General features: G+C 24.3%; 1 protein-coding gene across 2 annotated transcripts; it reads left to right on the top strand.

Annotated features, from left to right (window-relative positions):
* Positions 1-1,803: 1,803 nt before the first annotated feature.
* LOC145831138 (uncharacterized) lies at positions 1,804-22,288 on the top strand. Of its 2 annotated transcripts, none has more exons than XM_082938320.1 (16): positions 1,804-1,905; positions 3,465-3,681; positions 5,502-5,733; positions 7,020-7,112; positions 8,668-8,723; positions 9,136-9,178; positions 9,403-9,492; positions 10,439-10,515; positions 10,958-11,068; positions 11,850-11,973; positions 12,161-12,360; positions 14,048-14,110; positions 14,168-14,315; positions 14,617-14,687; positions 14,832-14,952; positions 21,835-22,288. In XM_082938320.1, exons 1-16 carry the CDS (start codon positions 1,820-1,822, stop codon positions 21,924-21,926), a joined length of 1,824 nt encoding a protein of 607 aa, XP_082794446.1. In that variant the 5' UTR covers positions 1,804-1,819; the 3' UTR covers positions 21,927-22,288. The 2 variants fall into 2 exon arrangements, with proteins under 2 accessions (XP_082794446.1, XP_082794445.1); XM_082938319.1 differs by having other exon boundaries at positions 11,850-11,979.
* Positions 22,289-27,161: the final 4,873 nt, after the last annotated feature.

Genomic DNA, 27,161 nt, shown 5'->3' with positions numbered 1-27,161 from the left:
TGATAAATGACAATAACATCTTGTATGTTTTATTGACTTAAAATATAAATAAAATACATTTAAGCTGATTTTTCTCCTACGTATGTGGTGAAAGATATTTCTTTGAAGAAGAAGATTGTGTTGCTGCATGAGAACAAGAAACATATAAGTTCATAACATCACTTAAGGCAATCCAACATCTACAGGCATTTGAAGAAGATTTCAGCACTGACATTTGTCCTCTACCAATTTTATAATTACTTCTTAATGTGTTTTTTTTGTTATTTGTGTAATAATGTTAAGCACATTCGATTCAGTTCCAACTTTAACAGCTGAAGATTACAAGCAATAGTTTGTATGAAACAGTTGTAATGTTTTTATAAATTTGACAATTTGTAATAAACTGTTTAAAAGCCTTTTAGGTTGGCTTTTTGATAGTTTAATTATTTTGCCTAGTTATATTTTTTATATATTTTTATACCTGTATTAAAACAAGATTTTTTTTCCAATTTTTTTAAATCCTAATCTACCTTACCCAAACGCATAACAAATAAATCAAAAAAAAAATTCAAATTATTATTGATTATTGAAAAAGTTAATCTAGAAAATTTGATTCAAAATGATGCTAATTAGCCATTGAAGCAAGAAAAAATCTACAATTTTTTCTTAACTATTAAAATGTTACTTAGTTTCATATTTCATACTACATACTTAATTAAACAAATATTTTTCTTATATTTTAAAATTGTGTTTGAGACTGATGTTTATTTTTACCATAAAAATACTAGTTCATTATTATCAAAAAGCTGTTAAAAAATACACTAGTTTGGTAAATACAGAATACCAATCTATCTTAACAAGAAAAGCAGTGCTATAAAATATGGACTTTGTGTTCAGAACTTTTGTGTATTGGTTTGATTATTTTATGAATTAAATAACCACAAGGAGTAGATCTAGAGTGGTTTTTAACTTAAGTCTTATTTATTTTACGGGGCTTCCAAAAAAGCCCAGAATCCTGGAAATTTGAACAAAAACCATTAATAAACTTAGAAAAACCTAAATTTATAAACAATTTTTACAAGTAAAATAATGAAATTTCAATTTGACTCAAAAAATCTATCAGATACTTAATTTTTTTTGTTATAATATTGTTTTAAATTATAAAAACATTTAAAGTAGTTTTAAAGTATTTTTTCAATGTTGTTATACCAATTTTAGAGAGTTTTTACCTTAAGTTTAATTTTATACCTAAAATATATCCAAAAACTTGTACTTTCAAAAACCTGGGTGAAATTCAGAAAACATAGAAGAAATTACTCAAAAACTTTTAGAAACCCTGTCATATGTACTGAATTTTAGTGTAGGTTGTGTACAAAAGATTGTGTTGGGTCTCTTTTTTTTAATTGTTTGGTTAATGATAGAGTGATTGTTAAATATTATTGTAATGAATTAGTTTTATTGGTAATTTAAATTTGTTTTGTTTTTAACTATACAAAAATATAAATTAAGCCTTTGTAAACAAAGATCCGAGCGAATTAAGTTCACTGAATGTATAATAATAACAATTTAAACAGTTAACTTTTTTTACTACACTAACACATATTTATGTGTGTTAAGGGGTTAACAAACTTCAACGAGCTCTGTACAAAATTTAAATACTGTATCAAAAGAATAGGTTACTGAAAAAAGTTAATTGTTTTTTGAAATAAATCGGTATGAATTTTTGAAAAGGCTACTTATACATAGTCTGATTTTTTCTTTTATAAGTACTTATTTTTACTGTAGAGTTAAAATTATTAAAGTAAAATTATTCTTATTTGTTTTAGTGTAGCTTAAAAAAATGACAGCTTTAAAAAATGAGAAAGAAACATGCGTAAAAGTAATCTTGCCTGGAAACAACTTGAAAGAAACCAATATACCAAATGAGTTTGTTTATTTTTAACTCTGTATAACAGAATTTTTCTTTTAGCTTTAAGTCTCAACATAATGTTTTTAAAGTCAGTAAGGTACTTTATATAAGCTTAAAAGTGTATATGCTTAAAACTATATTTAATTTACTGTGTAAACTAATTATTAATTTGATATATCCTGATTCTCATTTTATTTACAAGAATTTTAAAGTGTAGTGACATTATTAAAACTTAGCATTAGTGAATATAATTTTTCTTTTTATTCATTTTATTGTTCAAAAGCTCATTTTGTACTAAAAACTCATGTAAGAAAAATGTCATTCAATGAATTGTGTTCATATGACCAAGATATGATCTCAATTTGAAAATATAGCTAAGCTTACAACTAAAAATTTAAGAGATGTTTTTATAAGTGACCCACCAAATCCAAATGCCAAATTTGAACATAGCTTGCCATGATCTATATCAGTTTTTGATTTGTAAAAGAGATTCAAATCAATTTTGACTGGATTTCTATTTAAAAAAAGGTCTTAAGGTCCTATATTGTTCCAGTCAGGTCACAATTTAGTTTAAAGATCTGAATCTGGGCTATCTTAATTGAAAAATAAGTTCGGCTGGGTCAAGATCTTAGAAATAAATTACTACTAGACAGGAAACAGATAAGACCTTATTCAAATCAATATTTGGTTGGAACCAGATTTGAAATTTTGAATTTAGATCTTGTAAACCACAAGTTTTTAATTTGCAAAAAAAGTTACAAGATTAAAAACAAAAATAAATAAATTAACATTTTTCAAAAATTTAGAAATTAAAATTAATAAAAGAAGACTAGTTAGCATTAAATAAAAGCTATATCTGTATCTAACTAATATTGGCATCTTACACATTAAAGAAAATAAATGAAAATTAGTAGAAGTTTGTTGTTAATGAAAATAAATTGGCTGAGAGCAAATTAGATAAAATAGATTTTTTTTGGTATTTTGTAATTCTACTTAAAGAAATAATTATATTTATTTTTTTGATTAGTATCACCGTAGCACTAATTATTAGAATGTATTTTTTTATACAATTTTTCATTGCCATTTAACATTACTAAGTGGTTTGGAATGTTTTCAATTAGTTATTAAAGCTTTGGCTATTTATTTTGTATGGTTACCTGCACAAAGTAAAATAAGTAAAAACTAGTTAAAGAAAGACCTAAGTAACATTTTTTTGTGTTGTATTACATATATTTATTAAAAGTTTTAGAGGTACTAATATACCAAAGTAGTTTTTATTAAGTAACTTTTGATATATATTTATACTTATGTTTTCATATACTATACATCTTTCTGAAAAGTTTCATATTTGAAACATACTGAATTAAATACAATTAAGTAAAAACAAATCTTAAAACTAATAAAAATAATTGTTTAGATTTATCTATTTCAGGATACATACTTATACTTACTTTTTCATATACTGTACATCTTTTTGTAAGTTTTCATATTTGAAGCATACAGAATTAAACTGTTAGTTATACAAACAAAGTTAGTAAAACTAATAAAAATAAATATTTAGATTTTATTATTTTAGGACTGTTGTAGGAGATCTTCCAAAACTTATGTGCACCAAATTTAACCTTTCAAACAAAACACATTTTGTTGATGTTTTGTACAACAACCAATCAAAACAAAGTATAAGGCGTAAAGCTTCTTTGCAAGTTTGTGAATCTGGTATAAGAATGGTTGTCATAAAATCAAAGGTGTCTATTTCTCAAGCAATTGTACCACAACCTATAAACAAAACTGAGGTATTTTACTAAACTGTGTGAATGTTTATATTCTGTGCTTTAAATACTAAGTTAGATTAGCTTTTAACAACCATATCTTATTTAGCAAATTTCTATCTTATCTATCAGATATTTTTGAAGAGTTAAATACAAAAGTTAGAGCTGTTTTATGATATAAAGGTTAAAAGTTTGATATATATAACGTGTTTTATATTTATATGACAAACCAAAAACACAAATAAAAACAATTTTATTAAATATATTCTACCTTACAGTTTTCAAGAAATTAGATCTAAGTTTTTACAGTTTACTCTTAAAAAATTTGAATTGTTTTAAGAATGGTAAATTTTGTTATGTCTCTTTTTTTGGCAAGAAATTTAAATCAATAAGATTTATATAAAAGAGTTGTAAACTTCACAATTAAAATAATTTTATTTAAGAACTTGAAGTCAACAGCTTAAAAACTCTAAGAAGTACAATGTTAGTGGTTTTTTATAATAAAAAAATTTTGACAATAAAAAAATTACTTTTTATGTGTTTGTATGTCAAACCTTTCTTCAATGGGCTAGCTGTAATAAAGTTTTGTATTTTTTAAAACAGTTTATACTTTAAGCTAGTTTATTTAAAATACTTAATGTTTATTTAGTGAAAAAAGACTCAACTTCATTTCAATAAAAGTATTTGATTAAGTTTAGACTTTAATATATTCTGTTAAGTTTTGAAAGAATATTCATAAGAAACAATATGTGACACAATAACTTTGACTGAAATATACTGTTAACTAAATATTTTATCCAAAATAATCAAGATTAAATTTATACTGTACATATGAAACCTATTTAAGCTATAAGTGTATTATTTGTGTAATATTAAAAATGTTTAAGATGGTCTATGTAATTCTTCGTACAATTAAGATTTTTAATGACGTGGTCATGGATGGATGGTTGTTCTCATATAGTTCTCAATAACAAAAAACCTTTTCAGCTTTTTTGTTACATGTCAGACAAAAATAGCATGTAACGAAAAAGCTAAAAAGGCTCATTTTTGTTAGAGATGAAAAGAATAACTATGAAAAATCATCCATTTGTGAACACTTCTTCTATAATCTTAGTTGTGCAAAGAATTACAAAAATACAAAATTGAAAACTCTATCTAAAGCGAAAAATACATTTTCACCACTCAGTTCAAGAATCACTTTTCATTAGAACTCACGAGCCTAAAGTCTGCAAAGGACAAGATGTGAATAACTTAAAACTATATAAATAAGGTTTTTTTTTCTCTGTGTTTATGTAAACTTTTTACTGTTTAGTGGTTTTTTAGTATTTTTTATAAACTCAATTTTTTTTAAGTTATATTATTTATATTTCTAACTTAAATTTAAATTGTTAAATTCTAATTTATTCCAAAGTTAATAATCAGATCACAGAATTTTTTTTAACATTTGTCTCTTTATGACAAAACAATTTTTAACAAGATAATAAAATTATTTTATCATACTCAGGTTAGTTTTTAGCAATACTTATCCAATGAGAAGCTAAGCGAAAATATTAATAATTTTTTTAAACTTTTAAAGTGGTTGATTAATGTATAATTTTGTTAATAAAACAATTTTTCAAAAGTAAGTTTTCAAAGTCTTGTTATTACTTATTGTTAAAACATATAATGTATGCAGGTTTAACATAAGTTAATTTAAAAGATTTACTAACAAACTAAGGCTTATTTTTGGAGACTATACAACTATTTTTTAGGAAAATTAGCAATTTTGTTTAAAATTGAGATAGATTACAATGATTGTACAACAAATTTTCTTTTGTTTTTTTTACTTGATAACGTTTAAACAGAACACAGTTCGATTGATAGTTCGTCTAACACACCAGAGACAGAGTATACTGAGAGTTAATCCTAATGAACCATTGCAACATATATTTGACACAGTAATAAAAAAACTGCATTTAAAAGCAGTTAACAATCTGGAATTTAGGCATCCTTTGCACGGATTAAACAATCGTCTGGATATGAAAAAATCACTAAATGATTACAATATTAGAGATGTCTTTCTCCTTGAAAAATTAGGTTGCATCTCGTTTTTACTTGTCTCAATTGAAAGTAGTATATACTAATATTTAAACACAATTTTTTACAAAACTATAATTAATTAAGTATAACTTTCTGCATCTTTGTGCGTAACTTGGAAAAAAAATACTAAATTAGTATTTTTTAAGCCATATTACAGATACAATAGTTTTTATTTTAATACTTACTAACATTATTCTTAACAAGTATAGTTTTTATTACTTAATTGGTAGATAAAGTTAAAACACAATAGCTCTATTTTTATTTTATACCGATAAGATTTTAACATTAAAAGAAAATATTTTAGATCTTAAGAAATAGAAACCCTCTTATAAATGTACTTGTGATTTATAACTGAGTTTTACCTCTAAAAAATAAGTACTAAAGTATTTTCAAGTTTTTCTTACCAAATTTTAAGCTATTAATAAAGCTTTAGCTTTATGTTAAAAGGATTAAACTAGAAACGTTTACGTTATCAAAGTTTAATAACTTTTAAAATATTTTTTTATTACAAAAAACAATTTAAACAGAAATAATTCTAGTTGTATGCTTAAATTATCATCTTTAAATTTAAAATGCTAAAACTTCGAAAGAATACTAATGTTTGACAAGAAGACAAGTTACAAAATGTTTATATTTTAAAATTCTTTAGCATAAGTAATAACTTTTTATTTTGTTTAAATTATAATAAAAATATGCTGTACTAGACATTATAAAACTACTTTTTTATTCAATTAAAAATACACAACTTAAACATGTAAACTGCAACTAACCAAAAAGATAGTATATGGATAAATTAAACAGAAACATAATAGATAAGCCAAGAAGTTTGTTGTATAAGCTGTATGTTTTAAATGTAACATACTTAAATTTTTGTTTCACTGAAAAACTTATGATCAGAAAAAAAATCAATATAAATCTTACCCAATTAATTGCTGATAAAACAAACTATAATTTAGTATGTATTCTAAATTTAGAAAACGTATTTTTATTTTTCTAGTAGGGTTTCACAGTTTTTAAAGTAACTTGTTTTTTAACATACTTAAAACAAAACTTAATGTAATTTAATTTATAATTAATTACCTAACATTACTGATGACTTAGCAGTATTGAGTAAAGTTAACCACATATAATGTTTAAACAGGTAGACAAATAGTTTTAGCTTAAATGTTAAGTCAAATTAATTATGTTCAAAATATTCAAGCGATCAAATGTTAGAAAATTGGATGAAGTAAATATTATTAACTACACAGTTTCTTTATTATACAAATTTATTTTACTTTCAGAAAGCTTGCCTAAAGAAAGAAAAACTTCGAAGACAACAAAACGAATTGCCCCGTCCATACCTCCACCAACTCCCACCAAAACTGAAGCTACAAGTTTTATAAACACTTAATTATATAAATATAAATTAAAATTATCTTTATATAACCTTATAACTGCACACTTATCAACCATAATTTTAACAGTAAAAAAAAATACATAGTTATTTTTTAAATATTTTTTTGTAAAAGGTATTACTAAATTTATTTTCAATCGTAATTTGTTATGAAATACATTTGTATTATGTTTGTAAAAAATCGTAGTCAATGCATTAGCAAATGTGATATAAGCAAACAATTTACTCCATGCTTAGGACTTCTTAAATGAAAAATTTTGAGAATTGTATTCTCAACTACTCTGTATTTAAAAATTTAAAAAATATTCCCATTCATATTATATTAGTCTATCTATATTTTTTATATAAAAATAAACTAAATAAGGTATTAAATTTCTTGATATGTAGCAGAACATAATAGATAGTTGGATGACTAAATATAAATTTTGTATTTGCATAGCTGTATTATGGTTTTTTTATTTAGTTTAGTAAATCAGTGAACGAACACTAGTCAAATAAAAAATAAATTCTTAAAACAATGTTTCTTTATTGACTACGAATATTAAAAAAGTTTTTAAGTTTCAACGACAGAGTAAAGTTTTAATTATGATAGGTGTGCATTATAATTTTGAAACAAACTAATTTTTCCTGAATAAGTAAATAAACTAAGGTCATTGGATGTTGTCACTTATTCAGATTATTCAGACAAATTAAACATATCAAATATTTTATTTTACAACTGTTGTTAATTTTGTTTTACTTTGATGGTATTGAGTCAACTTTGTTTTGAAACTGATTTTGTATCTTTTGAGTAACTTATACCACAAAATTTTGTATCTTTTGATTATGTTTATTTCATTTAATTTTTATTTGTTTACTATTGAAACTCAGTTAACTGTTTTAAGCTTTTTCCACTTTTACTTTAAAAAGTATATTTTAAAATATTTGAAGCGATTTGTATGTATAGCTTATGTGGTATAAGTTGCTAAAGCTACATGCAGTTAACTGATACCTTTCACAATTTAAGGTTTAAAATAAATTACCAGAGAAAATTTGAACAAGGTTATAAAGTACATATGTTAAAACAGTCATGATGTTTTGTAACGTTTTCAAGTAAACATATTTACTTAAACACTCTGCAGTTCCATGTTTCTTAAAACTTTTGACTTTATTAAACTTAAAAAAAAATATTCCATCAAATACAAATGTAGCCAATTTAAAAGTATTTGGACATTAATAATTAATTAAAAATGTGTTTAAAGTAAAATTGTAATTGTAAATTCATTGTTACTCAATGACCCGGATTAGTTTTTTATTGCATCAAAGAATTCATAAAACTCGAATTTATAAAAAGTCTCAGATATTAATGATGATAACATAACTAAGCTTATTTTGTATTTTGTGCTCGTAGTATGAGAACAGATGATACAACTGTTTTATTTAGTTTATGATATTCAAGCAATCACATCTTACCACTATTCAATGGATTCTCCTTTTTTAATCGGTATTTATTGTACAATTTTTGTTTTAATGTTTTAAATGAATTTTTATTTCAGCAAAACCAACAAAAAGAAGAGCACCCGCTCCCCCTCCACCTAACAACAATTCCAAAGTGAGTTTACAGTAGTAATAAAAAGTTATAAAAAAATAATGTATTTTTTTTAAATAAGCTGTATATTTTATTAAAAATATATTGACGAAATATAAGGTTTATAAGTATAGTTTTTAAATCGCCTTTCAGAGTTGTGTTAGAGTTACGAGATTGTAAGATATTATTTATTTTGAAATGGTACTTTAGTGTTACCGTTTTTTTCTATTTGCTTGTACTGACGAGCTCATTGAGCAAAATGTTGTTTATGAATCAAATTTTTGTAGAAAATGCAAAAAAATAACAATGCTAGATATATTTAAAAAAATAAACAAATCATAATTATTAAAAACTCATTTTGTAACATATTTTAGTTAAACAATAATTCAAGTTCGTTTATTTAATTAATTTAAATAATTTCTATTATTTTATTTAGAACAATGAAAGTAAAGACGATTTGGGCGAAGATTTATATCAAGGTAAGAGATAATAAGAAATGCTGTATATTCAAATTGATTATCACTTTAAACTTGATTCAGAAAGAAAATTTAAACTTAACAGCAAATTAAAACTAAACACATTCTTAAGTTTTATTTTTAGATATAGAAATTAAATTTTTTTTTGCATCACTAGTTTTGTGGAGTTTATTTTTACGTTATTATTTAAGAGTGTTTTAAAGTTTTTAATTATAAACATTGTTTAGAGATTGGTGAAAAAAGCGTGGCAGGAACTCTCGAAGAAGAAAATTTAGCCACCGAGATGTTAGATCAAGTTCTTAGTGACGAAAGTAAAGGTATTAGATTTTTCTATTGTGGTGTGATACACTAAACTTAGTTTTAATTACTTTAAGGCCTATAAGGATAATTTTTATCTGATAAAAGTTTAAATTGAACCTTATATGAAAGCTCAATTTTTTAATATACAACATATAGAAATTCTAATTAATGCTTGAGGTATATACAGTTGTGTAAAATGTTTTCAATACAAACCTACGGAGGAAAAATTTTAAACTAGCTGTTTTCTCAAAATTAAAAATATTTCAAAAAAAATTAATCATCTCCTTCATTTAAAAAAAATTAACTTCAGGTTTTCAAAATATGTTCTTTGTATTAAACGAAAAGAATTCCATTGTAATGTTTAAAAAAATTAAATATTTTATTTTAAGACCAAAAGAATGAAAATAGAATTTAGTCAAAATTTTAAAGGTTTTATAATGATTTTAAGTTAAGATCAGACTGAGAAATTTTGAGAATGATACTAAACATGTGTATGAGTAAACAGATTTTGTATGAAATAATGATTTTGCCTTTTTGGTTTAGTCTTGTAAAAAACCTATTGAACTCTTCGACTTTGTACGCTTGTATTTTAAAAACTAGATGAATTTTGAAAAACAATAAAAAGCAACTGTTAGAATAAAAATAAGATCAACATGAAAAAAGTCCTTTGTCCCTTCTATGGCCTTAAATTATTTTACATTAAACTTAAGCTAAGCCTTTTTTTTTGATATTTGTTTTAATGGAAGATCTTACTAATTTTATTAGTTGAGTGAAAAATTGTTTTATAAATAAATTCGTGAGTTAATAAATTTACTACTGTTTTCAATACAAAATATTGTTTACTTGTTATATCAAAGTTAATAAATTCACTATTTTTAGGGTTTAATAATTTCTACAGCTAGTCTTCTGTGATATTTCTGTTTTTTTTTTTTTTTAATAACCTAAAAATTTTAATTTTTCCAGTCGAAATTCAGTTTGAAGAAGAAATTTATTCAGATGAAAGCAGTGATTTAGATGACGATTCTTTAGAAAAAAACAAAGTTTTTGCTTATCGTTATTAACTAGCTTTATTTTTAAATAAAAAAATTATATTTAATACTTTTCAAGTTTTTTTTTTTTTTTTTATGTTTAGTAGACTAAGTTCAATATGTTAGATATATTATATTTATGTATTTACATTGTATATTTTTAATAACTTGTGCTCATTAAGTAAGAGTAAATATTATTTATTTTAATCTCGTGAACGAATTGTAAGTTTAATTTTTAAAATACACTTGCTATTAGATTTATACTTTTTTCTAGCGGTTTAAAATGTTTTTCTTTTTACTTAAAAGTAACAGTTTCGTATAGAATTAAACTAAAACTGTTTAAAATATTATTTTTCATACAAAGATAAGAATAAAACCTATCTGCGTTAAATTTACTTCAAGTAGTTTAATAATTTAATTTCAATAACTCTAAGAAGCAGATAATTCTGAACAGATTAATGAAAATAGTGAAAAATTAAACTCTAGTCAAAACATCGAGGATTTATATGCAAAAGTGAATAAAACTTTAAAGAAAAAATCTGTAGACAGTGATATACTTGATGAGGTATGCAGTTTATATAGAACTTAGGTTAAAACAAACCACATGTATATCACTTGGATGTTAAGTAACCATATGTTAACTTTATTAAAACATACTTTAGTTTAAGTAGTAGTATGTATAAAGTATTAGTTTTAGATAGAGTTTTAACCTTTGAAACATTATTTAAAACATTTTATGGTTTATTTTTACCTTTAGGTAATTTATTGAAATGACTGATTTTTGTTGCTATTAAAGGATCATAGTATTTTTGTAATTTCGTCTCATTAGTTTAATTTAAATAGAATGAAAGTTAAATAAAAATAAGAAGTTTTTCTCGTATTCTACACTAATCATTTTGTTTCGAAAATATTTTACCGAGTTGTTTATAATTTATTTATTGCTTAGTTTATTTTTTTGCTGAGCAGGAATAAATATTTGTTTAATGTTAATATGTAACTAGTAATCGCTTTTGGAATTTTAGTTTAATACTTGATAGATTAAAAATTTCGCCGATGTTTGACAAAACAAATTGCTTGATAAGCTATGACTGAAACATTTATACTTAAAAAAAATATATATATTTCAATTAATTACTAACAAAATATAAAAATCAAACACAAGCTTATTCTGAATTTCAATTTTAATATATCATATTAATATTAATCATTAATATAATTTAAAATCAAGTTTTATCAAATCAAACTAACAATATACATTACTTGTCTTTGTGTAGTTTTATACTTAAACATAAAAGTTTTAAGTTTTTTTATCATTCAGTTCTTATCAAAATACTACTGATTATCAGGAAAATGAAAATAAAGCAGAAACAAGCGAGGAAAGTGTAATTGAAAATGAACAAACAGCAGTTGAAATGTTTGAGGACAATTCACACGAAGCAGTAGTTGTAGATGAAAATAACACAAAACTAAGTGACGGTTTTTAATTATTGTGTATCGTAAACACTTATTTTCTAGTGTTTTTAGTTTATTAGTTTTTTGCTTACTTTTTATAAATGTACGGCATTTTTTTTCTATTTACATTTAAGGTATTTTCTTATGTAAGTTTAATAAAAGTACACATAAATTTTAAAAGTTATAATAAAAAGACTACTAACAGAAAAAAGTGATAAAGTTTCTGTTGATTATCAAGAGAATGGAAAAGTAGAAGATGTTTTTGATCACAACAATGATGAAGTTATACCTGATGAAGAAATTATTTTCGCTGAAAAATTAATAATTAAAGAAAGTTCTGTTAAAGAAAAAGTTGTCAATAACGTGAAAGAGCCTAACTTAACAAAATACAATTCATTTGATGAAGTAATGATACTTATATAAAATACTCTCATTATACTTGACAATATACATTTTACAAAAATGAAAAAAAAATACACTAAACAAGAAATTATTATGTGCTAGAATTCGCTTTAGTGAATATATTTTATTATTGCTAGGTTCAAGCAACTAAAACACTTCACCGGCGTTTTATATTGTCATAAAATTAATTTTCATTTGCATAGATTACTTAGTGGAGTATAAAAAATATTTTTTTCTTATTTTACCACTCCTAATTGTAATTTATAAACTAATACAGTTAATTGTTAGTCTGAATATCAGTAATATATAATGAAAAACAATTTGCTTTAAAATATTAATATAGTATAGCTAACTATGTACAATGTTCATTGTACATGTAATTTTAGTTAGCATACATTTGTTTACTTAATGTTTAAATTTGTTTAACTTCAAAATTGGAAAAAACTAGTATTAAACAAAAACACTTTATAAAGCCTTGTTAGCACCTGAAAAACAAAATATAAAAACACTGTTTATTTAATATAAGATTTCAAAAACTTGAATTAAGCAAAGCAATATGCAACATTTTTAAGCTAAACACTTTATTTATTAATCTTTTTTTTCATCTAATTAAATCCAAAATTGATTAAAAAAATGGTTCTACGGAAAAAAAAAAGTTTTAATGGATTTAGTTTATAATCTTACAAATTTAATTGTATTTCAGTGTATCAAAATACATTTGCTAAAATATAAATATAACCTAGTTAAATAAGTTTTACAGCTGTAAAATATGAATGTGTTGTACATGAGTAACAAAGTTTGTTTTAACTAAACGTACTATGTGTTATAATAGTGTCTTTAAAAAATTTATTTGCTGTTAAATGTTGTGTTTGTTTTTATCTATTTAGTTTTTTTTTTTTTTTTGAGAGTTTTATTTTGTAATTTTATTTTATACTTAGTCTTATTTTTTCACTTCATGTCCTTTCTGTTTAAGTAGCTCGGGTATCGATGCTCGAGTCCAACATTGCACAATAATGATAATAAAAGAAAATTCGAACTTTTAATAAAACCTTAAAAAACAATTAGTGATCTTTAACTTCTTGAAATTGAACTTTTTTTATAGTATATAATCCGTAATCAGTAATGTGAAGTATTATAAAAAAGATAATATCTAAAAAAATCATTTTATTTTCTTACCATCAAATTATATTTTTTTATATTAATTATTAGAATAAAGTTTATTATTCATTGTCTAGTTCTTTAACTATTTTAGGTTTAACAAATATTTTTAATATAACATAAGAACTTTTTTCCTATACAATAGTAAACACTGCAACAACAGAAATGAAGAGTTTTTTTTCAAATATCAATAAAGAAAATTATTTAAGTATATCAATAAAAAAATCAACCATAAATAAATAAAAGTGATAACGCAAAAGTTCAAGCTAAATTAAAAATTATTTTTTACTTTGTTTAAAAAAGCAATATTTTATTGTAAATTTTACTTTAATTTTTATATACACGTGGTTGAAAATAAAAATTAGTAAGTAATTCCACCAAAATTTTCAGTATCAGCATAAAAAATTTATTACCTAAATTCAGATTCTACATAAACTTAGAGTTCTTCAGATTTTGTTATAAGGAAGCTTAAACACTTTATACGTTAATATCACGGTTTAATAAAATTTTTGTAACTAAACAATATCTGTAGGATGAAAAAGACAATGAAGAAAAACAGGAAATTAAAAAAATGATTATTAAAGAAAATGAGCCAGTAAGTGTTACTTAGTTAAACTAAAAGTAATTAAGTTTCAACAAACAATTAATTCAGTTAAAAGATGAAGATACAAGCAAGGCTGAGCAAATGATTCGTGAGCTCCATTTAAATATAGAGCAGATAAAAAAGGAAAATTCAACTAAAACGCTGCAGCAGAAAAATAAAGAGCTAAAACAGCAAGAATCGTTTAAATTACTGAAAGGTTTATATTTTTTGCAGGAGTAGTATTGTAGAAGTTTGTAGTAATAGTTAATTAGGGATAAAACTGTTCAAACTAATCCATTTCTATTTGTACTTTTATACAAATATAAAAACCTGTTTTAAAATTTTCTTCAATATCGTTGATGTCGTAGTTTAAAGATTAAAAATGCTTTTTAAATTTTACTTAGTTTCAATATTTTAATGTTATTTATTTATACAATAAACTATACAGCTGTTTTAGTACTGTATAGGTCTTTATTAGTACACACTCCAAATACGAAACCTCTACATATTTGTTACAGGTGAAGGAAATTTTGATCTAAGTACTAGGTCTAGTAAAACTTTTAAGTTTGTCCCGAAACAAAAGCGATCGGTGAGTTTTTCTTTTGGTTACTAATTAAACATTTTCGATTAGTATCATTTGTTATTTTAAGAAATAAAATTGTTTTGATATCTGACACTTTGATTTTTAAGCTTTTTTGTAGAAAGTTTTTTCAAAAATATTTTTAATATTTAGATAAAGCACGAAGATTACTCTGTAGCGCCTGTTAGTGGTACACCCCTGCACAGCAATGGCGAAATTAAAAGAAGCGACACAATTTCAGATGGAAACAACTCTCACTCTCTACTTGAAGAAGGTTTTTTAGCATTAATCTTTGTACTGTACTACTTTTCTATTGGTTTTGTAAAGTTCCAATTCATTAAAAGCAGGTATTTATGATTAATTTTTAAATGGCAAAAATAAAAATTTGTTGGACTATTAGTTTTACTAAAACGGGCTGCTAAAAGTAAATTGTTAAAATACCTTTTTTGTTTTAGTATTCTATTAAATTATCTTGTTTGTATAAGTTTGCTAACAATGCACGGTGGAAGTTATTTTTGTCTTCAGTAGTACGTAATTAAAGAAGTAATTTAAGGACTAATGTTATTCTAAAATTAAAACCAAAATATTCATACTTTTAACAACATTAAAGCAGAAAGTTTCAATAGTAACTGTAGTAGTCCAAGCAAAGAGAATATATAACCGTTTTACATTTTTTGATAACAACACAAGTTGAAAAGTATTTATCACAAATTCAGACATTTACTAAGTTTCACTGCTGAATGGAAAATCAAAATGAGATTCTAATTCAAATAGAATAAGTTTGCTTAACTCGCACTTAACGTCAATATTTTTTTCCAGATAAAAAAAATAAAACAACGTCAAGCGTTTTTGAAACTTATCTTATACTCAAATATAAATAATTACATGTTCATATACATGTTTAAAATAAAAAGAAAGTATAGTTTTATTACAACAAGTACGGCTAGATCAAATAATAAAATAGTACATTAAAACTCTACTTTTTTGCAAAATTTATGTTTTATTAAGTTTGTTTCAACTTTTTGTATGTTTATAAAACCACAAGATTTAATGCAAAATATTAATATTGAAAACAAGTTACTTAAAGTGTTACGCGGTCTTAGGATTATTGACCAAATATCCTGCTATGCGTGATACTTTCTTGGCTTTACATGGACGATAAATACCTTTGATTTTATTTTGAACTAGTTTTCCTTAAGTTTTGTAAAATGTTCGAAGCACTGTACAAGTTTTGTAAAAAAAATACTATACCGTTTATTATTTATTTAAAGTGTTTTTGTTTTTTAAATACTGTATTTTTCAAATATTGGAAGATAACTGATCAGTAATTATACAACAAGATATAAAAGGTACACAAATTCAATAAAACTAAACATATTTCGAGCAGTTCTCATCAGTAGAGTACAAAGCTAACAATGATAAGATTTTACAAACTTATACAGTAACCAAGTAATCAAAATAGCAATAGAAGACAAAAACAATTAGTAACAATAAAAATAATTTAAGTTTACTTACATTATAATTAACATACAGTAAAACTGTACATTAATACAATGACACTAACACGCCTTATAAAATACGGCGAAAATAAAGAAACAGTATAATCAAAATCTTTTTGCTTACAAAAACAGGTTTTCTTGATAAAATACAAATAGCGGTTTTGATTTGAATGCAATCCTTGGGTTTGCTGCAAGTAATAAGTATTTCTTATCAATTGTCCTATTTACTTTTCTAACATTTCTAAACTTTTTATAATGAATTGGATTTTCAAAGTAACTACACATTTTTCAGGTCCTAATGTCTTTCTTTTATCCGAATTTTTCAAGTGTAAATAAATTGTTTTGTTAACTAACTCTAATGGGTACCTATTTTTGTTTAATAGCAACTTTATCTAATAATAGGTTTCGATCTGTTTGATTTCACTTAATAGAAACTCTGGGGAACAAACTTAGATTTAAAAACTTCGCCAATTTATGCTGCGCTGAGTTTACCATAGATAAAATAAAACTTAAAAAAATGTTTTCGATATGATTTTTTCGTTAACCTTTACAAATGTTGGGTAACTGACCCATACGGTTTAACTAAATTAAACAGATATTCACTAATTTCAATCTTGAATAATGATTGTATCAGAAACTTAATAATTTCACTTTCAACTTTATTAATATTGTCAAATTCTTTTGCCCAGCCAAAAAGTTAAAATTTTGATTCATCAAAGGATTCCTAAAGAAAATATTCAATTGAGGCCCAATTTAAATATAGTAAAGTCAGCGCAGTATAAATTGACGAAGTTTTTAAACCTGAGTCTTGAACCAGTGTTAAAACACTTTTCAGCATATTGTTTAAAAGATTCCTTTACGTTCGTTGACAAAATAAGGAAGCAAATAATACGGTTATTGCGTCGTTTGGCTTTAAAAGTCTGTTTACTAATGTACCTCATGAAGGGGTCATTGAAGTTTGTATTGATATATTGTATAGGATACGAAAACCTACAATAAACAGAATTAATTAAAAAAAACTATTGCGACTTGCAACTTCTGGCGTTAAGATTAGTTTAAGTTCTTTTATTTATTCCTCACAAGACGGGATAGCCATGGGATTCCCCTTGGGACCAACATTGGCTAACATATTTATGGATTATATCGAGTTAGAAATTATTCCTGCTTTCAAAAATGAATTATTGTACCTCAGGTATGTTAATGATTGTTTTGTGTTTGTCAGAAACGAGAATACTATAGATGATTTTTTCAATATTTTTAATAATTTTCATAACTCTATCAGTTTCACAATGGAAAAAGAAAACAGTAATAAACTTTCTTTTTTAGATGTTTAAGTTAAACGAGAATAAAAGAGATTTTTAACATGGGTTTTAGAAAGAAAACCTTTACAGGTTGTTATTTGAGTTTTCAATCAAACTGTAGTTTAAAGAGAAAAATGAATCTAATCAGAACTCTGTGTCATCGTGCGCATAAAATGTGTTCCCCAGAGTTTCTACTAATAAAAATCAAACAGATCAAGTTACTAATAAACAAAAATAGGTACCCACAAGTGTTAGATAACAAAGCAATTTATTTACACTTTAAAAATTTGGATAAAAGAAAGACATTAGGACCTGAAAATGTGTAGTTACTTTGAAAATCCAATTCATCGATAAAAGTTTAAAAATGTTAGAAAAGTAAATAGGACAATTGATAAGAAAAACTAATTATGCAGCAAACCCAAGGATTGTCTTAACGTCAAAACCACTATTAACACTAGGTGGTAAAGATCTAATATCCAACTTAAATAAAAGCATGGTAGTTTACCAATTGAGCTACTGTTGTAAAGCAAGCTATATCGGATTAACAACAAGACATATAAGGAAAAGGATAAAAGAGTATGTACCATAGAGTGTAGAGAATTTTTGTCTTTTATATAAGAAATATCCAATATTTATTTCAACAGTTTATTACAATCAAAACAATGTTTCACTCCTATACTTGCATATAGGAGATCCTCAGTTGTTGTAAATAGGTCTGAAAAAATTTTTTGAACAAAATAAATGGAAGTGAAGCAAAAATAAAAACTAAAAACTAATGGTTTAAGAGCAAAAATAAATCTTAAATATACTAAACTTAAGTAAAAAATTTTTTTAGTTTATGTTACGCTTTTAAGAACTTTGTTGGTATGATAGACAAAAAAATATAGTGCTATATACCTTAAAATAGTAAAACATGACTCACATTGAAGTTAGTTGCCAGAAAAAACAAATAGGATACTAAACACAACATTTGCAATTGATAATGCTATAAATTGACTGTTTAAACTTAAAGATAAAAATTTTAAAGTTAGGTTTATGACGTAACTATATTGGCGCACAATTTGAATTAATATACTTTAGTTGCAAAGTTAGAAAATTTTTGTTAAATTTCCTTATTGAATAAAGATTGTGTAATCAAAAGTTTTAATTTGGTATCGTGCTTTGGTGTAAATAAAAAAGGAAACAATTTTTACATGGGCGATAAAAACTCTTTACAATTACAAATAATTTAACTTACTAATCAGCGGGTGTTAGTTTAAGTTTTAAAGCAGAGCTTTTGGAAATGTGGACAGTTTGCAAATAGTTCGTACCTCTTATTTAAGTTGACTTTTTTCTTAGCATTGGCTATTTCTATTTTTCTAAAATACAGGTTTTGCAGATGCTATGTATGCTTTTAATTTCCCCAATGTGGTGGAGGATGCTCCATTTTATGTCGTAGGTGATTTTTTTATGTTTCAAATGCCAAATGTATTTTGCTAGTTCGGTCCCGTTATCTTTATAATTTTTGAAACTGTTGTTGTGGTTGTACCATCTGTTTTTAAAAGTGTTTCCGGTCGACCCGATATAATATTTTATTTCCTTCGGAGATGTTATCGTAGCTTTGTAAATTACATTTTTTATTAAACAATTGTTATCCAAGGGGCATGAGTTTTTCGATCGGCAGTTGCAGGATGGGTTATTGGTGGTGACGTTTTGTTCTTCGGTTTTGCTGGTTTTATTTAGAGTTTTCTTGTTATGTTTTTGTATTATTACCTTAATATTGCTCATACAGCTGTAAGATAGTTTACAGTTATTTCTGTTTAATATTTTATTTAATGTTTCGTTTTGCTTGCAGTGTTTATTAGTTATCTCGAAAAATGCTTTGCCGATGTTAGTTTTTACGGATTGGCAGAACGGGGGGTTAAAGTAAATGATTTTCCTTGATCGGTTTGTTTTCTTTTTAGTTTGGGTCTTTACATTTTCTGTATATTTTAGCTTATGTTTAAAGTTGGCATTGTTTAAAGCATTTTGGTATGTTGCTACGTGGTTGTTAAATATTTGTTCATTTTTGAAAAGTTTATTAATTCTCCTCTCAATCATCGCTGGGAGGTTTCTTTTTATAACTTTAGGGTGATTTGATTTGTTATTTATATATCTTACTTCTGAATTTTCTTTGCGGTATGGTTTATAAATATTGTTGGTCAGGTTTAAAGTTATATCTAAGAAATTACATACGGTTGTGCCAACGTCGATAGTTATTTTGAAGCCAATATCATTAAATAATTTAATTGTTTTCTTTTTAATAAATAAATAATATAAGAAATATGATATACTGGTCAAAGTTTCAAATGCATCTAAACGTTCATCCACTGCAGAAAATTTTGTTAATAATTCAACATGTGCAAACAGTTAAAATCTAAATAGACTAAATAGATTTTAATTCATTAAAACTTGTAGCAACGTTTTCGATTTGATTAAACTAGAAGCTATTTTTTTTATTAAGAAAACCGGTTTTATGTCAGCAAAAAGAATTTGAATATACTGTTTCTTTATTTTCGTAGTATTTTATAAGACGTGTTAGTGTCATTATATTAATGTATAGATTTACTGTAGGTTAATTATAATGTAAGTAAACTTAAATTATTTTAATTTTTACTAATTGTTTTTGTCTTATTACTCTTTTGATAACTTGGTTACTGTATAAGTTTGTAAGTCTTATCTCTTGTTAGCTTTGTACTCTACTGATGAGAACTGCTCGAAATATGTTTAGTTTTATTAAGATTTTGTCTTCTATATCTTATTGTATAAGTTTGTTTACGTTATATTTTCAATAATTTTTTTGTATAGATTCATAAGTTTTAAAAATAAAAAAACTAAGCATTTTAAATTGCATTGTCCCTAAAAGTTTGACGACGTACATTTAAATAATTATTAGATGTTTTTTTAACAGATAAAAACTAGTATATAGTAGAGTTGATATTTATAATTATAACTATTTATACAAACGTCTTTTTTTAACTAGACATTCAACTTAATCACTTGCGTAACTGCTAATTTGAACACTACAGACTATAAACCACCCATTAAAACTTTAAGTGCAAAATACTAGAACACCTAAAAAAATTTCAATGTTGTTGTCGTAATACCTTAGTTAATACCTTTAATGATATAAGTTTAAGCTAATGATATTTAGGAGGTTGACTAACTAGACAAAATTTAAAATTTTCAAACTTTGTAAATGAGAAGAATGCAACACTAGTCTGCTCAGTTTGTTGCAAGCATACTAAAGTAAGTTCGCTGTTTTATTAATTCATCAGGTTTAGTTAAATTTAATGATCAAATTATAAAGTGATAAATATAGCTCAACAAATTTTTTTCAATTTTCGAAACTAAAATTAACGTACCACTAAAGCCAGAATGCTGCTCAAAAAGCAAACAAGAAAAAATGGCAATTGTGGAAGCTAATAGAGTAAATTTTGTAGCTTGATAAATGAGCTGTCTAAAATTTTCTGCATTACATCAATTTATTTTTAAGCCACAACAACATGTATTTAAAACATTTGTATGCACCTGTTTTATATAATATTTGCCATATCGTGGTCAAGTATAAAAGTTTTTTCAATGCAGAGGCATTATAAAATAAATTTTATTAAATCTAGGGGTTCTAAAAATTGTAAATATGTTTGTACTTATTTTGTCAATACTAGATGCACGATGGTATAAGTTAAAGAAATAACCGTATACACAAGCATTAGACTTACAAAAACTCAAACTCTGATCACTATGCTTTATACCAGTAATCAGCAGTTTATGGTAAAAGTCAAGATTTAAATAAAAATGTTCTTTGCGGGTTACATTAAAAAAAAATTTCTAAGAGAATTTCGTGGGCCACAGCATTTTTGAAAAATCATACTTTAAAATTATAAAAAATATATGAAACAGCTACCAATTATATTTAATCAAAATAATAAACGCAGCGCGTTTATTGACAAGAAAAATATATAATTGTGATTCTGAAATTTTAATATGAAAAGCTTAAACTTGCTTTTATTAATAAGTTTTATTTAGCCAAAAAGTACGTCGCCCGTTGGCTAAAGTTTGCCGATCCTTACTTTAGACTTTATGATTTAAATCAGATGATTATTTTTTATACCTGATAAGATGGTAAAACAGCGAAACATTTCTAGTTTGCAGTAAGCAAGTGAGATTGAAAATATTGTGTTTCTAATTATCTACTAATTTTAACATTTAAATTATATTTGTTTTAGCTTTACTGTGCAACGGGTTATTATGTAATTTGTTAATTTTTAAGCATTTTTTTTATTAGTTAGTGCCTTAATATTAAATTTGTTTTTATTTTACAAATATGTTTTGCAGTTGGTAACAAGTTAAACCCTCCACAAAAATCCAGTCTACCAAGTTATTATAAAAAGCTGTTAGGAGTCAACGCTTTTAAGCAAGCAAACTAATTTTTAATCGAATCCAGAATACTTTTTACAATTTATTTATTGTTCTTAATTTAATTAATTTTTTAATGTTTTAAATTATAGCAGCATTCTATTACTTTAAATGATTTTATCGAACCTTTTAAATAGTTTTAGTGTAGATTACTTTTGTTTAACAAAACTTCTAGTTTAATGAAAAACTTTAAATGTTTTAAAAAAATCTTTGTAATGATAATTAGTACCTTTATTTTAGTTTATTCAGTTTTATCACGTTAACTTTTATATTTTACCGTTTAATGCCATGTTGTACTTATTATGAGTTTTTCTTAAACAATTGTTTTAACTGTTAATTATTTTATAGATTTATTTTCGTAAGTAATCTTACATATTTAAATCAGACAAGCGATTTAATGTATCTATATTTATAGTAATTTCAAATGATACAGTTTTCCCTTTTATTATTTATTGTGGTTACATAATGATGATAATTAATATTATTTTTTAATTAGTTTTACAATTTGTTGTTACATCATAAATTATTTTATGCAATAATCAGGTATTTAAGTCTTCAATGATTTTTTGTTTGTCTTTTCATTTGACTTAAGTTATTTAATATTATATATCTAAGAAAAACTGTTAAGTAGTTGTTAGAATTATTTCAAGTTTATCATTTTTTAAGAGCTTGAATTTTTAATTTTTTAAACAAATTTTAAAAGTTACAAAAAAAATTTCTAGTTGAACAACATTTAATATAAATTTTCTGATCAATAATGAATTATATTTTTGACATATGTGTTATGAATATTTGATAAAAACTTTTTTAGAGGATTAAAAGGTTTATTGAATACAGCATACAAAATAGTGTATGATATCTAAAACTTAAAAGCTAAAATGATAGCTTACCTTTTACAACTTAATGAAAATAATTAGACATTTTGTTTTTAAACAGTATTTGAAAGTTATTTATTTTTCTCAAATTTTCGATTCTTCAATTTTTTTACCATAAAATTCGAATGACAAAGTTAGTATTTTTAACTTCAGATATTTGAACAAAATAGGTACTTTTGTTTTGTTTTTTGATAAAATACTAATTAGAAAATTAAAGCTAGTTTTTAAAAGCTAACACTTGATTCTAATAATAAATGAACAAAGTAAACTTGTTTTGTTCAAAATTTCAAGTGTAATTAAGTTTTCCTACAAGCCCTCTTATAAGTACTTTTAAAAATTAACTTTTGACTTGAAAATTTGATTTTTTTCGTAGAAATTTATCGATTTGGTACTTAAATTTAAAAAATTATAATCTAACTTTTAAATGATATGTTATAAACCAAAAAGTGTACATTATATGCCTAAAGCTAGATCTTGTAGTTAACAAAAGAATTATATATACATTTAATTTGATTATCTACAAATTAAAGATTGTAAATTTTTGCATGTAAGTATTTTAAACTTAATAAATAAAGAAATTTCATTTACTATTTAATAAGTCAAATATGCGATAATATCTTCTAAGGAAAAACATACAGTAAGTAAACAACCAAAATTTGTATCAAATACTATTACAGCTGTAAACATGAACTTTATTTTTAAGCGAGTTTGATTATTTTACATTTATATAATTCATACTTATATATTTATAGCACTTGGTAGAAAGTTACTTGGAATAGTTACTTAAGTAAACTTTTAAAAAGTTTAGTAGAAGTTAAAAATTTTTTTTAATATACAAAACTATTGTTGAAACATAAATCTGTTCAAGAATTGTTTTTAAAAGAAAAGAGTTAGACTCAATCGACATAGCTATATCAATTTAAAAGCCTCTTATAAGTACTTGAATAGAAAAATTAAACACTTTTGTATTATTTTATTACGGAAGTTATGTTTCCTTTTATGTAACTACAATGTTTTTCTACAAGTTATAATAATAATCGCATACACTTGTTTTTAATTGTACTTTTGTATTTTCAAACTGGTCTTTTGACACACAATTAATTATCTACCGGTTCCAGTACCCGAACAATGCCTTTTAAGATCCAAATCCGGCCAGATCAGAATTTGGTAAAGTATCCAGATTTTAGTTTGAAAATTATCGAAAAGAAAATATTGTGAATCCGGTAAATCACTATAAAATACTAAGTTAAAACAACTTGTTTTGGATATTACTGAATAAAACTTTAGTGTTATAATTGACAACTGTGTCTTACTTATGGTGTGAAAGTTTCACATTAATAATGAAGTTTTGATAAAAAACAACAACTAATTTCAAAATGTTTAATTAGCTTATTGATAGGAGATAAACTTGCTATGTTTTAATCTCTCTAAACTTTAAAACTCAGGGAGTATCTTTAATGACAACAAAATTAAATTTGTAGAGATTATAAGCTTTAAATCTTTTCCAAGTTAACTAATACTTTTAAACGTTTATGTTAGCTAAACTGCTAAGAACTGTAAATTTAGCAGACATGCGTTATCAATTCTAACGGTGTTTTGATTAAGGTTTTAGTTGAATTGGCTAGTTTTGAGAAATTTTATTGAAAATTTTTGAGAATTTATTGCGAGTATTGGTTTTAGAGTTCAACCAGGAAAAACAGAATAATTAAGTAAAATTAGATAATAAGACTGTGGTTTATTAATTTTCAAATAAATAAACTTTTTTATAGAATAATGGTTGGCTACATACGGTCTGCAGGTAAAACCTGGATTGCCACTATATTACTTTTAATGACAATTTTTATCATAAATTTTATTAATACAAGGTGTTGTCCTTAAAAATATAGTGGCAAGCCAGGTTTTACCTGCAGGCCGTATGTAGCCAATAATTATTCTATAAAAGGTTTATTTAATTGAAAACTAATAAACCACAGTCTTATTATCTAACTTTACTTAATTAATTACCCAAGTCTATGCTTAAAATATATACTTTAAAACTGTCCAGGACACACTCATCGTTGATCTGTTATTTTTTTTTACCGGCCATAAATAAATGAATTATCGAATGGTTATTATATTAAGAAAATATACTGAACATTTAGTGTTTAAAACGCTTTCAGGAGTATAAATTTCATTATCAATAAGCTTTAACAAACTAAACTTTCAAAGCTAAAACATGTTTTAGCAAGTACATTAAATATAAAGAAAAAAATAAAAGCTATCCTAATGAAAAAATATTTGTTGTAAACTATTGGTCTTATAGTGATACTATCATCGATAAAATAGCTGTTTTGTTTATGTTTGCTTGTAACAAACTAACCACTTTACTTTCTAAATAATCCAAGTCCGTATGGTTTTTTGTTGAATCTGTAAATATGACTAAGTATGCGTTTTAAAAGTTTTTACTCGATGTTGGACGTTTGTTGGCATAGTGTAATCGATCAAATCAGATAAATCAAGTTTTCAAATTGGTTCTAGAATTAATTGAGTTGACATTTATTAGCTTAAAGAAATCTCTCCTCTGTAAAATTTATAATTTTTAGTTTCTTTTCACTAGCTCTTATATGAGTAATCTAGTACAGTAATCTTCTCCTATGTCTTTTCAGGTACGCACTTCCCGTTGAGTACAAACTTTTTGTTAAAAAGTGTTGTGTTCAACATAAAATTAGTTTTTTTCTTCAAAAAACGCTATAAGTTAATAACAAATAAAAAAACACACAAAAACTACGATAAACAAGCAGAAGATTTCTAAAAAATTTATAATAGTTAAGAACAATGATGTAATTATCTAGAAAGATAATAATAAATACATAAATATAAATCTTTTAATATTCTTTATTAAATCCTTGATATTTTAGAAAATAACCAAGCGTGATTTTGGAATTAGCTTAATTTTTGATCGAAATTTAAATATAAAGATATTCTTAAATAAACCCTTAGACCAAAATAAAAAGCAGTGAAATCTACGTTATAGAAGGCTCTTTAAAAACTATAACAATGGTAATAATAAGTTTATTGAACACGAAAATTGAAAAAAATCTGATCTTAGGAATTTGTGTACAAAAACATAACACATGCTTAAACTAAATATAACAAGTTAGAAATATAAATTTCAAACGTAAAACTCAACAACAAAGAAAAAAAAACTCACAATAAAAATTTGAAAATAAAGTTAGAAAACAGCAAAAAAACTGAACGGTAAAGTTAATAAAGTTATAAATTTATATGGGTAAAACAGTACTCTTTAAAAACTTGTCGAAAATAGCAACTAATTTATGTTAACTCAACAAAAAAAGCTAAAACATGAACTAAAACAGTTGAAAATCATGTACTTAAGAGAATAAAACTTAAAAACTGTAAGATAAAGTTTTAACGATTTTTTTTTCCAAACTGTAAAGTGGAAATAAATACCTAAAAATGAAGACATTTTTCTGGCAAAAAAAAACGTTTATAAAATCTATAGCTGTTCAAAAATATAGGTTTAATCGTTTGCTAACAAAAGATCCTAGTGAAGAACTTCACTGGAATATAAATAAAAACAAATTGTACAGTAATCTTCCTTTATTGTACGAACATATGTTTCTGTGTGTTAACGGATCAACACACTTCAACTGGGTTCTGTAAAAAAGATAATTACTGTAATGAAAGAATAGAGGCATAGAGTAAAGTAGGTGTATACATGTTTTCATTAGAATAAAATTTTTTCTACAGATAATATTTAATAATAGGTAAAATACTTATATTTAATTATAGATTCCAAACATAAAAACTAAATTAACAAACTTTGCAATACTAATTAAATAGTTGAAATAACCTCATTTATATCGTGACGTAATTATTAGATGTAATGAATGTATTTTGTTCATTTTTTAACAACAGTAAAATTCGAATCAGTTTTTATTTCCATTAACGTGAGTTGTTTGTTTATATTATTATTTGTTGTTTTGTTGTGTATTTTAGTTTACTTTACTTATTTTAGACTTAATAATCACAAATGGTATATAGTTTTATAATAGTCGGATTTAATACTAAGTATTTTACCCATTATTAACTAATATTATCTGTAGAAAATATTTTATTTCAATGAAAACATGTATACACCTACTTTACTCTATGATTCTATTCTTTCATTACAGTAATTATTTTTTTACAGAACCCAGTTGAAGTGTGTTGATCCGTTAACACACAGAAACATATGTTCGTACAATAAAGAAGACTACTGTACAACTTGTTTTTAAAATCTATAATAGTTTTTTTATAAGTAATAACAACATATAATAAACTAAAAAAAATTTTCACTTCAGTTTTTATCAGTAATTAAGTTTAATAATT

Source organism: Thalia democratica, chromosome 1, assembly GCF_965202585.1.
Source record: "Thalia democratica chromosome 1, ktThaDemo2.hap1.1, whole genome shotgun sequence".
Lineage (NCBI taxonomy): Eukaryota > Metazoa > Chordata > Thaliacea > Salpida > Salpidae > Thalia > Thalia democratica.
This window is presented reverse-complemented; position numbering and strand designations above follow the sequence as displayed.